At 36.6% G+C, this 12,428-nt stretch overlaps 6 protein-coding genes and 1 pseudogene across 7 annotated transcripts, besides 1 other annotated feature; 3 read left to right on the forward strand and 4 right to left on the reverse strand.

The window, feature by feature from the left end:
- Positions 1-4,936: part of a mobile genetic element that runs on past the window's edge.
- Positions 14-3,097, reverse strand: TVAGG3_0375270 (annotated as a pseudogene). Its single transcript has one exon. A coding segment is annotated over exon 1 (3,084 nt).
- Positions 3,151-3,388, reverse strand: TVAGG3_0375280 (protein of unknown function, DUF4106 family; the record flags this gene model as incomplete). Its single annotated transcript, XM_051231923.1, has 1 exon — positions 3,151-3,388. A coding segment is annotated over one exon (238 nt), but the record flags the coding sequence as incomplete, so codon positions are not given.
- On the forward strand, positions 3,859-4,830 carry TVAGG3_0375290 (uncharacterized protein; the record flags this gene model as incomplete). Its single annotated transcript, XM_051231924.1, has 1 exon — positions 3,859-4,830. The coding sequence occupies one exon, from the start codon at positions 3,859-3,861 to the stop codon at positions 4,828-4,830; it is 972 nt and encodes a 323-aa protein (XP_051101654.1).
- A 396-nt stretch (positions 4,937-5,332) lies between the features above and the next one.
- TVAGG3_0375300 (uncharacterized protein) lies at positions 5,333-6,440 on the forward strand (the record flags this gene model as incomplete). Its single annotated transcript, XM_001309559.1, has 1 exon — positions 5,348-6,388. One exon carries the CDS (start codon positions 5,348-5,350, stop codon positions 6,386-6,388), a length of 1,041 nt encoding a protein of 346 aa, XP_001309560.1.
- A 72-nt stretch (positions 6,441-6,512) lies between these two features.
- Positions 6,513-10,595, reverse strand: TVAGG3_0375310 (protein kinase protein; the record flags this gene model as incomplete). Its single annotated transcript, XM_001309558.1, has 1 exon — positions 7,321-10,590. One exon carries the CDS (start codon positions 10,588-10,590, stop codon positions 7,321-7,323), a length of 3,270 nt encoding a protein of 1,089 aa, XP_001309559.1.
- A 330-nt stretch (positions 10,596-10,925) lies between these two features.
- TVAGG3_0375320 (uncharacterized protein) lies at positions 10,926-11,201 on the forward strand (the record flags this gene model as incomplete). The annotated part of the gene is made up of 1 exon (XM_001309557.1): positions 10,926-11,201. One exon carries the CDS (start codon positions 10,926-10,928, stop codon positions 11,199-11,201), a length of 276 nt encoding a protein of 91 aa, XP_001309558.1.
- A 347-nt stretch (positions 11,202-11,548) lies between these two features.
- Positions 11,549-12,316, reverse strand: TVAGG3_0375330 (exonucleolytic nuclear-transcribed mRNA catabolic process involved in deadenylation-dependent decay; the record flags this gene model as incomplete). Its single annotated transcript, XM_001309556.1, has 1 exon — positions 11,549-12,316. One exon carries the CDS (start codon positions 12,314-12,316, stop codon positions 11,549-11,551), a length of 768 nt encoding a protein of 255 aa, XP_001309557.1.
- Positions 12,317-12,428: the final 112 nt, after the last annotated feature.

A 12,428-nucleotide genomic window follows, 5' to 3' on the forward strand; every position in this document is an offset into this window, starting at 1 on the left:
AGAATAGTTGGATTTATGTGTCATAATAGAACCCACGTGGACCAAGCTTTACTTTCTTCCTGACTGAGTTTTTAACTCTTCTTTTCCTTCATTGCCACTACTTTCACTAGATGAAGTTACTTCTTCACTACTTTCACTTTGTTCTACTCTTCTTCTTTGGTGTCGCTTTGGTAACTTGCCCTCTGCTTCAAGTTGTTGCATCTTTGCCTCATGTTCACCTAGTATGTTGTAAATTTCCCATGTCCTTTTTGCCTTTGGGCTCTGGTCGCCCATCTCAGGTAACCTATATCCTAGAAAGAGTTTGTCATAGTCTGTATTTGAGTCTTCGCGTATTGTTTGCATGACTCTTTCCTGAGTTTCCGGTTCAAGCTCTTCAAACAGTGCCTGTCCATATGGAATATGCTCGTTTCCAAATATATGTTTTTGTAGCCATTCTGGTTTTCTTTCCATGTTACCAACTATATCTTTTGTGAATGGGAAAGCTTTTACCCAATCTTTCAGTCTTGCGTCGTTTATTTCTGTAGTTGGTTTTATTTTGTCAAGGAACATGTTTTTCAATACTAACATTTCATTTGGTACTGTCCATTTGAGTTTTCTTAAATATTCATCCCTTCTCAGGTTCATTGTCTGCAAAGTAAGTTTTTATGACATTTTGTAAACTTTCATTTGCAAGGTCATGTACAATAGGTTCTCTTCCTTCTCCTCCCTAACTTTCTTTCTAAACTCTTCACCAAATATACCATCTCTATGGTTCTGTGTAGTTCTTTGAGATAAATGTTCTAGAACGTCAGGTGTTATATTTCCATCAGCCATGTTCATTTCATACTGGTCCAAAATATCTGCATGTTTCATATCTTTCAATGGCATTAAAGCCGCGCTGAAAATACCAGCTATATCTGGTTCACCATTGACTTCCATTGCGTCTACAACTTCTTGGAATTGAGGTTGTAAGTTTATGAACCACCTATCCGGATTAGCTTTATGACCCCATCTCATTGTAGTTCCATCGTCTGCAGAAACAAAAGTAGGTTTGTTTCCATCTTGGCTAGGTTCTGAATGAACTTTAAACAATGTTTCATTTCTATATGTTTTCTTGAAATTTAACCTTTTATTTTCACCGAGTTCATCCAAAGATTGAACGTTAAATGCTCGTAAGTAAAAAGGGTTGTTGTATTTGTGTACATTTTCTTTCAGTACTTCCATTCTATGCTGAATATTTTCATCTGTGTTGGAGTCTTTTGTATGTCGGCAAACATTTTTCGATATTCTTCTACTATGTCAGCCGAATTTTTTTTAGACTCTTGGAAATATTCCATATTCTCCGCATACTCTTGTTGAGGGTCAAGATTTTTCGGCTGTTCCAAATCTTCATCTAGTTCTGTGAAGTTAGTTTCCAAAGGAGGACTTGTTCGTTTCCTTCAGGCTCTTCTAGCTGTTGTTGCTGAACTATTTCTTCCATGTCTGGTTGTATCTGAACTATTTCTTCCTGTGGAGTTTCTTGTACCTCATCTGCTGGCATTTCATATATTCCGAGACCGTTTTTAACAAGTTCCCTATTTAAGTCATCGCATTCATAAGCCTTTTTCTTTCGTTCCGTCTCTATTTTTTACGCGTTTCATGAAGATAGTTGAATTGTCATTTAGCTCTGACACCAAATATCTCGGAGTAAATTCGTTCATGTCATTTGGATGATATGCTATTAAATCATATCCCTTTGCGAGCTTGTATTTTCCAGGTTTGAAATTATATCCGATTTGGTGCTGAGCCATAAAGCTAAATAGGTTCGGGTCAGTATTTCCTTCCTTGAACTTTCGAATAGCTTCTTTATATCTGTCACTAAAGTCAATAGTATCTGGGTAACCATAGTCTTCTTTAAGCATTTTTAAGAATTCTTGGTTTCCTTGTTCTCTACTTCTTTTATGTCCTTGCTCTGTTTGTGGTTGTTGTTGTGCAGGGTTTTGAACTGTTGGTTGCTGTGCTGGTTGTGGAGGTGGTTGTTGTGCAGGGTTTTGAACTGTTGGTTGCTGTGCTGTTTGTGGTTGTTGTTGTGCAGGGTTTTGAACTGTTGGTTGTTGTGTTGGTTTTGGTGCATGCCTGTGTCTGTGTCCATGTGACGATGTAAATGTTTTAGGTAGTCCTGGTGCAGGTGCTTCTCTTGGAGGGTTTGGTGGTATATAAGTTCCACTAGCTAGTATATAAGTTCCACCAGCTGGTATATAAGTTCCACCAGCTGGCACATATGTTCCATCTGCAGCGTAATGTCCTACCTGACTTTTCGTTTTTAAGAAAGCATTTACTAGGTCTGTTTTGGTCTGTTGTAACTCTTTTTCTTGACTTTTCACAACAGTTGCTCTAACGGCGTCATAGGCACTTTGAACTGCCTGTCTCGTTGCTGCATCTGTTATTTTCGTCATATTTTGTGCTACTTCTCTTAACTCTTTGTCGAAACCTTCAGACTTCAGTTTCTTTCCAGATGAGAAGTCGTTCACTAGTTTCACCTTACTATGAAGAGCTTCGAAGGCGTTCTTAAAGTCAGCATTCGTTAAAGCTTCATTTGAACTGTCTTCATCCGCTTGTATTTTTGTCCTTATTGACCCTATGAGTTGGGCTGCTTTAGCGTTGGCTTGGGCATCTAACCAGTCATTGTTAGCTTTTATATATTCTGCGCTTTTCATTGCCTTTTGCATAGCCGCGTCGTTATTTTTACTTTCTTGTGCTAAGTTTTCATACTGTACGGTTTGGTTTTGCAACTGTAAAAGTTTTTCTGCCTTTACATTTGCTTCAACTTCTTTTTTATACTCATCGCTATCCATATATGTCTTCAGGGCTTTTTGTTTTATTTCTTCATCTTTCAGTACTTTATATTGAGTAGTATGGTTTTTCAAATTTATAACATCTTGTTCCATTTTTGCTACTTCTGCTGCTTTTTCTGACACTTTTTTCGCATATTCCTCTGTACTTAGTTCTTTCAGTTGTTCTTCTTTCTTCTTTTTCTCTACGTTTAACTCATTGAGTTTCTTTGTGTGTCTGTCATATTCTAGTTTCTTTTCGTTTTCACTTATTTGCTTCTGTATGTCTATGTTTGACTTTTTGACATCTGTTATTTGATTTTTGAGTGAACTCAAATTCATTTGACTTTGAGGGTTATAGCTGTTCCGTCTGCAGCTCCACCATAGCCTGCCATTTTCGCTAAAAGTGCCGCTCTTAAACCTCCACTCTGTGCACCAATAACTCGGTTTAAAAGCATAGGGTTGCTTGACATTTGTTGCAACATAGTGGGGTCATTCATCATTTGTTGTTGCAACTGTTGTTGTGGTGTCAGTTTTACTATTGGATGTTTCAATGCTCCCTTCCTCTTACGTATATTCTTACGTAGCTTACGTGGCATTTTAAGTGAAGTTAAAAAGCGGTTTTTGACAGATGTTTATATGACACTTTTGTTCAGCACAAAAAACTACTCGGTCAAAGTGTTGTCAGTTTTGTAAAATAACCGTCCTATCTGTTTCTATAAGGGAAAAGGCTTCTCAAAGTATACTTCCTTGGAACGCCTGTAACTTTTCCTGTAGCGACGATAGACCCTTACTTGTCCGGACAAAGTTATACTATTTTGAATGCTCTACAAAAAAGTCAACGGCGACGACTCTCAAAAACCGTTGTGTAAAAAGTTTTACCGTTTGACAAAAAAGTATATATAGAAAACAAAAAACGTTTATAGTTCATTCAATATTTGAGATGGAACGGTTTGCCAACGGTAACTATTAAATAAAATAAAAAAATAGAGGGGGTTACCGTTGACGAAAACGGTTTATTTTAAACTTTTCTATGAGTAGTCCGAAAAAAACAGTTCATTTTTGTCTAATGTACGCGTCTCGAACAGTGAAGCCCAATTCAATAGAATACTATCTCGAAAAACAAGAAGCTGACACTGCTATTCAGTCTTTAATACAGAACCAAGCTCAGGAGAACTCAAAAGACTCCCAATTCAAATCGACATCCAATTCGAAGCAATTAAAACTTGACTCGAATGTTTTAAAACCACAGCCCGCACGAACAAATACAGCTCTAAGAATAGACCAAAGAATACCGAACAAAGAGTTGAGGTCAAGATTGAAATTACAATCGGATGAGTATTTTTCCCTTAACAACCAGGGAAATACTCCATATAACCGTATCTACACAAATACCGTTAAAGAAACAATAACGGCATACACAAAACTCTGTCAATTGGTCCCCAACCAGGACCAATTGACGGACATTATATGTTCCTACCTTCCCATATTTGCTGAGTGTGTGGAAGGTAGGACATTGTTACAAGCTTGCTTACGTATGCCACCAAATCTCCGTCAACAATTTGCTCAAATTGTACATGAATTTAAAGCTTTTAACAACGGATACGATGAAGATGAAGTAGCAGATGAATTTGGGGAAGAAAAAACATTTTTCCCCTCATATACTACGCCTGCAACAGTATTTCCTACTAATGAATTTCACAACTATTGTGTCGTTCATTTAATTGTTGTGGATATGCCCACAGGTGAAGACATTCTCAGTGGTGACTTCATCGAAGTCTGTATCAATACAGAATTGGGAGAAGATGAGTTGCACAAATTCTCCAACGTCGAACATATATTCAAACCAGCACACCAACTCTTTATCGAAACTGAAATAACACTCACACAAAATATGTCCATCTCATTTAAATCCAAATCAGGACGTCCATACAGAATTTGGATGAACTACGTCCTCCTCCACTACGCCGACGATGACGAAGAAGAGGAAGAAGAGGAGGAGGAAGAAGAAGAGTCCTCCGAATTCACACCAGAAGACTAACAATTTTCCGAATAAAAACTTCATTTATACTAAACATCTTCGGGGCTAGAAGGGGCGCAGCCCCTGGAAGCCCCACTACCTTTTTTTTTTTTTTTTTTTTTTTTTTAATCTAAGTTGCCATCTGTGATGCTTCCTATTCTGTTACAACTATTATAGCTTACATTAAAATTCATATTCAAAATTTCAAAATTTTATAAATTGATCGATACCATGATTTTAATAATATATTTGTTTGTGCTTTTAAATTTCTTAAGCTTTCAAAATTTAAGAGAATTGATAACTTAATACAATATGATCTCAATGATATATTAATTAATAATTTGCAAAATTTTAAAAAGTCTTCTCAAAACTAAATTCAATGCCTTTCAATCGAGATTTTGAGGCAACTTTACTATCTCAGTATGTGCTAGTCTGTCTAAACTATTATAAGAGAGTTGTTACAAAGAAGCATAAAATAATCGTCCGGCCAATAGAGCTTTCAATTGGCCGATAATACTTTTTTACGCGACTGTATTTGATGAAAACAATGAAATCCAATCACGATTTTCAGAAATTAATGCCAAAACGCATATCAACTATCAATAATTTACACTTTGATCAATCACCTGGTGATGTTTGGGAACTCTTTTACAATACATCATCTAATTCAGAACCAATTCAAGGTACAAATGTTCAGGCAGCATCAACGAATAATGAATGTTTCTTATATAACTGTATATTCATTGATATTACAACTAATAGTGCAATCTCTTTTTCTGAAGCAAACAATAAGTTTCTTAACTCTTATTGTTCATTTAATAACTGCAGCAGTAATACAAATGGTGGATCTATCTACTTTCAGTGTAATAGTTCCATTGTCCAATACCGAACATGTGGCTGCAAATCAGAAACAAACTATGAAGATGGAAATGGACATCATTCATATGTTTGGTTAATTTCTAGTTCAAATAATAAAAATAATCTTTATTTAAGTTCTTTTTATGAATGCGGAAATTTAGGAAAGCCCCATACAAATAATCTTTGTTATGGAAATATTGAAGTTAAATCAATCAACACAAGTTTCTGTGAAGCACACTATGGCTCAGGAATATGTCTAAGTGATCCAACAAGTCTAAGTAACGTAACATATTCATCATTTTGTAACACAACATCAAATTATTTTATTTTAGATTTAGCTAATGGTAACTATAATTTTAATTTTTGTAATGTTTTGAATAATGAGCACAAAGAATCTGTTTATGGAACATTCTTTGCATTTGGATCAACTGTTCTTATTGAAAACTGTTCATTTCTTGGAAACACAGGACCAGGAGTAGAATTTTGTCAATATCTTCGTGGTTCAATTACAGTTAAAGATTCTTTCTGTGACCGAATAATAGATAAAACATATGAATCAGTTACAACAAATAATGTTGAAAATATATATTCTATTCATCATCTTTCTCACTTTTCTTCATATCTTTGTGAAGCAAAGTTTCCTATTGTTGATAAAAAACCCACGGCATCTGCATCCGATGCGTTTCATCAATTATCATTCATCGTTAGACGAGTGCGTTAATTTTTCATGATTTTTATTGTTATCATCATTTATTAAAAATATTTTTTTTTACAAACAAAAAAAAAAATAAAAAATAAAAAAACACATTTATTTAAAAGAAGATTAATAATATCTTCGTTCTTTGTCTGGAGTGTGACATCTTTAGCTGTGTGTCCTTCGCTGTCAACAACACTCAAATCGAGATCTTCACGAGAAAGGAGAACTTTGACAACTTCGACTTTTTCGTTTTCAATAGCATTGAAAATAGGAGTTCACTTCATCAAGTTCTGACGGTTGACATCGACATTTTCGTGTTGAAGCAACTCTTCGACGAAACTAGTTGAGCCACATTTGGCTGCAACATGGAGAGGTGTCCACTGGATTGAGTCGACGCAGTTCAAGTCAACGTCATCTCTATCTGCGAACAGACGGATTAAGTCTGAGAAATCATTTGATGCAGCGATGTGAAGAGGTGTGAAACTGGAATCGTCAGGAAGTTGTGGATTGACATCTTTGTCGTTCAGAAGACACTCAACGTACTGTTTGTGGTGGAGAAGAACTGCGTAATGAAGAGCACTGCGATTCTTTTTTTTTGCTTCTTTATCAGCACCAACAGAGATAAGATATTGAACAACTTCAAGATGACCATTACATGATGCATAAATGAGTGGAGTATATCCATTTTCATCCTTTGCTTCTTTATCATCACCAACAGAGATAAGATATTGAACAACTTCAAGTTCACCACATTTTGATGCACAAATGAGTGGAGTATATCCCCAATAATTCTTTGCTTCTTTATTAGCTCCATTAGAGATAAGATATTGAACAACTTCAAGATGACCTTCCCTTGATGCCAAAATGAGCGGAGTATGTCCTCATTCACGAAGTCATTTTTTATATAATAAATCTGATAAATGTTTTAATTAATAAACAACAATAAAAAAACAAATTTAATCATCTTCAAGAACAAATTGACTTTGTTTTCTCTGAGTCATAGAAGCATTTCCAGAAGCAGGTGAATGGTATTCTTCTTGTGAATCAAATGATGACTGTGACAGCAAAAACAGGGAAGTTTGGATTGATCTTTGTGGTTCTGGGAAATCACTCATCATTGGGATGATTCCGCTCAAGAAGGCAATGAAATCTGAGTCCCTGACGAATTGGACGACTTCTGGTTTGTACATTGTCCAAAGAGACATAATTAACTGTACAGCGGCAGCAATCAAATCGGGAATGAGTAGTAAATCGTTTGCAAGTATCAAATATATTCTGTTAAGTATTTGTCTGTAAATCAATCGAAGTTTCTTCATATCGCAAGCATCAAGCAGTTTCAAACAAAGAGTAATAACTACAGGGCCTTGTCTCTCACTCAATAGTGGTAAAACGGCGTTCTGTATGTCTTGTTCTTGTACACATGTAGGAGATTGGCTGAGTAAGGCAATTAATGTCCAAAGAATGGTTGTTCTGCCTTTTACAGCTGAGCTCAAGTCCTGCATCAAACAGGAAATAATCAGGGACTTTTGGGAAATGTTTGCGTTCTGAAGAGCGCAATTTCTTAAAATTGTCAAAGCAACGTACTGATTATTGCAAACTGGACTCAAGAAGAGCTGCGAGAAGACACCTAGTAAGCCAGCTTCTTGTAGAATTGTACAGCCTTCAGATGAATTTGATAAAGCTCCAACAAGAAGAAGAGCGTACTTCTGGAGCGAATCGATGGATAAGCTGCTAACTAGAATCTTCAAAATATCGTTCATCATAGCTGTATCTAGAACAAATTGTTTGCAAAGTACTAATGCGGTCAAAATTTGAAGTCTTTGGCCGGTGAAAGTCTTGACTTCGAACAGAGCTGCGAGTGCTGGATGGTTGGCGAGTCTTGGAGCTATTGTTGGGATGTTAGCCATTCTAAATAACAGTAAAAGTGCAGTTTGTACGCATTTTCCTGACGACAAAAGTCCTTGTATGTGATCAAGGATCCTATTGTCATCGGCAAGTGTCTCTATCTGCTTATCCGTACACTTGTTTATTGCAGTACAAAGAGGCTTGCTGATGTCACTTTTTTCAGCGGCCGAAATAAGTGAAGTGACCAAATCAGTAACTTTATCTGGATTTAGATTGTCGACTAAGAACTGAGCAAAGTTTTCAGGAACAGAAAGTGAAACATCGAGAAGAGAAAGAAGATTTGCAATATTCTTCAGCTGATTAGCAATGAAAGGTATGATATAAGTAATAGCGTTAAGTGTTTCTTGTGTTTCGACAATTGATGTTGGTTTTGAGAAGAAATCTACCAATTGTTTTTGGTATTTTTGAACTTCACCTTCTCCACCTGCAGCAACTAGTCTGAGAACATAAGGAGCGATAGATTGGTCGTCGAGTTTTGAAACAAATGTCTTTGTGTACTTGCTAACTAAACTTGTGTGAGGAGAAGGAACAGAAATGCAGAAACGGATGGCTGCAGTGATTTGCGCTGGTGTTCCCTTGGCAAGGATCATCTCAATGATTGGTCCGCCGACGTTTTGGATGAATTTCGGAAATTCATCCGGTTGAAGTAGCTTCGATGAGGCCAAGAGTACTTTATCTGGATGGACAGAGTCCTTAGTATAATTGTCGACAATACGGGATGTCCTTATTCTGTCTAATAATGAAGGAGATACGTTATCTACGAAGAAATCAACAAGTGTTGAGAAAGCTGGGTTGTTAGGCTCAGTCAGGACACGAACGGTATGGTCCTTATCGATCGGCGGATAGTCTTTTCCGGCTTCCAATTGGACACGATCGTTTGGAGTTCCGAAATAGACCTCCCCCTTCTTGAAAAGTGCGACAATTTCCTCGAACTCAGGCCTTTCTGCTGGATTTTCGGACCAGCAACGAGTAATTAGGCGTCGAAGACTGTCAGGAACAGTTCTAGAAAGAGGAAGGCGCCAGCCGCGGTTAACAACGTGGTCAATGATCTCTTTGTGTGTCTTCTCGCGGAAAGGAATGAGACCTGTTTCCATTTCCCACAAAACGATACCGAAAGAATAAGAATCTACCTTTGGACCATAGCGTTTACGGGCAAGTACTTCAGGAGCTGTATAATGCGGGGTTCCAAGAGTTCCGTAAAGATCTTTATTGTCTCTCATATTTCCGGAAAGACCGAAATCTGCGATTCTCGCTGCATCGCTTTCATCGAGAAGAATATTCATGGTCTTGAGATCACGATGTACGATACCGTTCGAGTGCAAAAACGCCATTCCGCTCGCAACTTGGTAAGCAAGGGCTGTAAGACGGGCAGGAGGGAGTGGATGCTGAGGACAACGATGTATACGGTCGAATAATGAGCGTCCCGGACAGAATCTTGTAATAATACGATAAGGTTCTTTGATATGAGCACCAACGAGTTCCAATACGTAACGATTCTTGAGGTTTGCCATATTAGCAACCTCTGAGTAAAGAGATGCCCACGTAGAAATCGATAATTTGTCACTTCTGACTTCTTTAACTGCAATTAATTCTCCTGTTGAGATTCTTGTTCCCATAAATACAGTGCCGAAGCCGCCAGATCCGAGGGTCTTTCCGACAATGATATCTTCGCATGGAATATCAATGGAACGGAATTGATTCAAGGCATCATCCATTCTGAACCTGATTTGTTCCATTGGAGCGCCTTCCGTAGTTGGGTGATGCATGCCGACTGTATCTTGATTCTTCTTTGGCAAATGTCGATTGATCGAATAAAGTCTTGTTTCAATTAACTGTTGAACATCAACGGCGTTCTCAATTGAAATACTTTTTTGCTGAACTTCGGTAAGAGCTTGCTTAAGGTGCTGAAAATCTGCAATTTTATTGACAGTATCTTGGATTTGATCGTATTGTAAAACTTTATCGGGATCTAATGATAATAATTGGCAAATTTCAATAAGAGATTTTCTAAAATTATCAATGTATTCATGGACATGAGTTGTAGGCCAGTTTAAACATGTCCTAATCCAATTCGATCCTAAATTCGGTATAACTGTTGAAAAATGAGCGACTAATCCTGTGAACCTTTCCAAGGCCACTATTTCTGACTGATTAAGCGATTTGTTTTTTAAAGGTTGAATCGCAGATAAGAAAGATCTGATTTGTTGAAGAATATATGCAATGGAAGCACGATAAACTATTGTATCCTGAGCCATAAGAAAGATATTGTTTGCAACTTTTACGCATTGAAACAATTGATCTCCGGATTTTTCAGGAAACATTAAAAAATTATTACAAAAATATAAAATAATATGGGGGGAGTAACACAATGAGAATTTATAAAAAATTTGAATTAATGAATTAACAAAGTATTAGAAGGAACTTCACATTTATTACCTGTTTTAATAGAAAACAAAGGATTTTAGGCTTAGATAAGATATTCTTGATTAGAATTAGGTTATTTATCTAAATCATTTTGTTTTTCACTATAACATTAGCAACGTAATAGGAAATCTTTCGAAATAATAAGCCTCTGCATAATTTATTAGTTGATTTTGTCATAATTAATTTTTGAGAAAAACCGCCGAGCTTAACGTACACTAAATTTTCAATAACAATGTGGAGCATTAGTTCGAATATTCAATGGAAAACTCAAACGCAACCAGCAGCTAAAGAGGGTGTGACGACTCGTAAGCCCTTACAAAACATTACAAATCGAAATAACACTTATACGCCACCAGAAAAAATGTATTTGGCAGTAAAGCCACAGGAAAGGCCTGCAGTTAGATTTAACTTTAAACAAGACGATAATCCTATTGAAGAAGATATTCCATTTATGATGGATCAGGATCAAATTATTAATAATGATGACATTGACGATATTGTTTGGTAATTTCACTCTCGGCTATTGTTTGTAAATCAATTTCTGTTCACTTTAAATACATTCTTTTTACAAATTTTCGGATCAACAAAAATATAAGATATTTATACTATATATGAATATCAAATCATATCTCTCTCTTACATGTTCCGGATAATTGCTGAATATACTGATACTATAATCTATATGTTTCCGATGAGCAATTGATTACAACTTATTTCAATTTTTAATAGAACCAAATGAATAATTTTGGCATCTATATGCATATTAGTAATATAGTAGTAATAAAAATGGATTTAATAAATAAATATTATTTAGAATCTTTAAAAAGAAAAAAACTGCACAAATTATAAATCATTTCAGATGCTATAGATCTTATTCTCGAATTTTTCGTTTTCGAGTTTGCCACCGAAATACTTGTTCATCAAAGCAACGAACGTATCCAAGGTGACCAAGGCATCTGAGCCAGCCTGGTGAGCTGGACCAACACGAGGAACGTTGAGCTCGTTAGCGAGAGCCTGAAGACCACCGCCCATGAGATCCATGTTGCTTGCGATAAGTTTGATATCGTAGTAATGTGGGAATAATATGTTGAGCTGGGCGTTGAAATCCTTGACGTCTGGTGGGAGTGGCTTGCAGGTGAGCATCTTGAGCAAGTAGGCGAAGTCAGAGACTGAGTGATATGTTAAGTAGGTAATTCTGTCATTCATGACGAGGCCTGACGTGTAGAGCAACTGAGTGAAATCAAATGGCGAGATACCCTCGTTATTGAATCTCTTGAAGTCAATTCCGGACTGCTGAAGAAGCTCAATGGATTCAGAAGTGTACATATCTTCATCTAAGTTGAATTTGAAGTTAAATTGCCATGTGGAACATGGTTGAGGATATCCACCTTGACCGTCTCCAAGAGTTATACCGATCTGAATGATTTTGAGATAATCTACGTTAAGTCTTGTGAGCTGATATACGTAATCTTCTTGTGAACTGAAAGATCCAAATGGTTTTGCAATTTGGCCAGGGAATTCTGTATCCATAGCAATGTATGGATAGTCTTCGATTAGTTCGGAGATCTTTTTCATCTCATCTTCGAGATTGTGAGCCCAAACATCACGGATATTCTTTTCCATTAAATTTGGTATGCCCCCTAACTAAAAATTGAGAGACTATCATGACACCTGAATAAATCGAAAAACACTAAAGAATGGATATTTCAATAAAATTTATAGATATTTAATTAAG

This window comes from Trichomonas vaginalis, chromosome V (assembly GCF_026262505.1).
Source record: "Trichomonas vaginalis G3 chromosome V, whole genome shotgun sequence".
NCBI classification, from domain to species: domain Eukaryota; phylum Parabasalia; order Trichomonadida; family Trichomonadidae; genus Trichomonas; species Trichomonas vaginalis.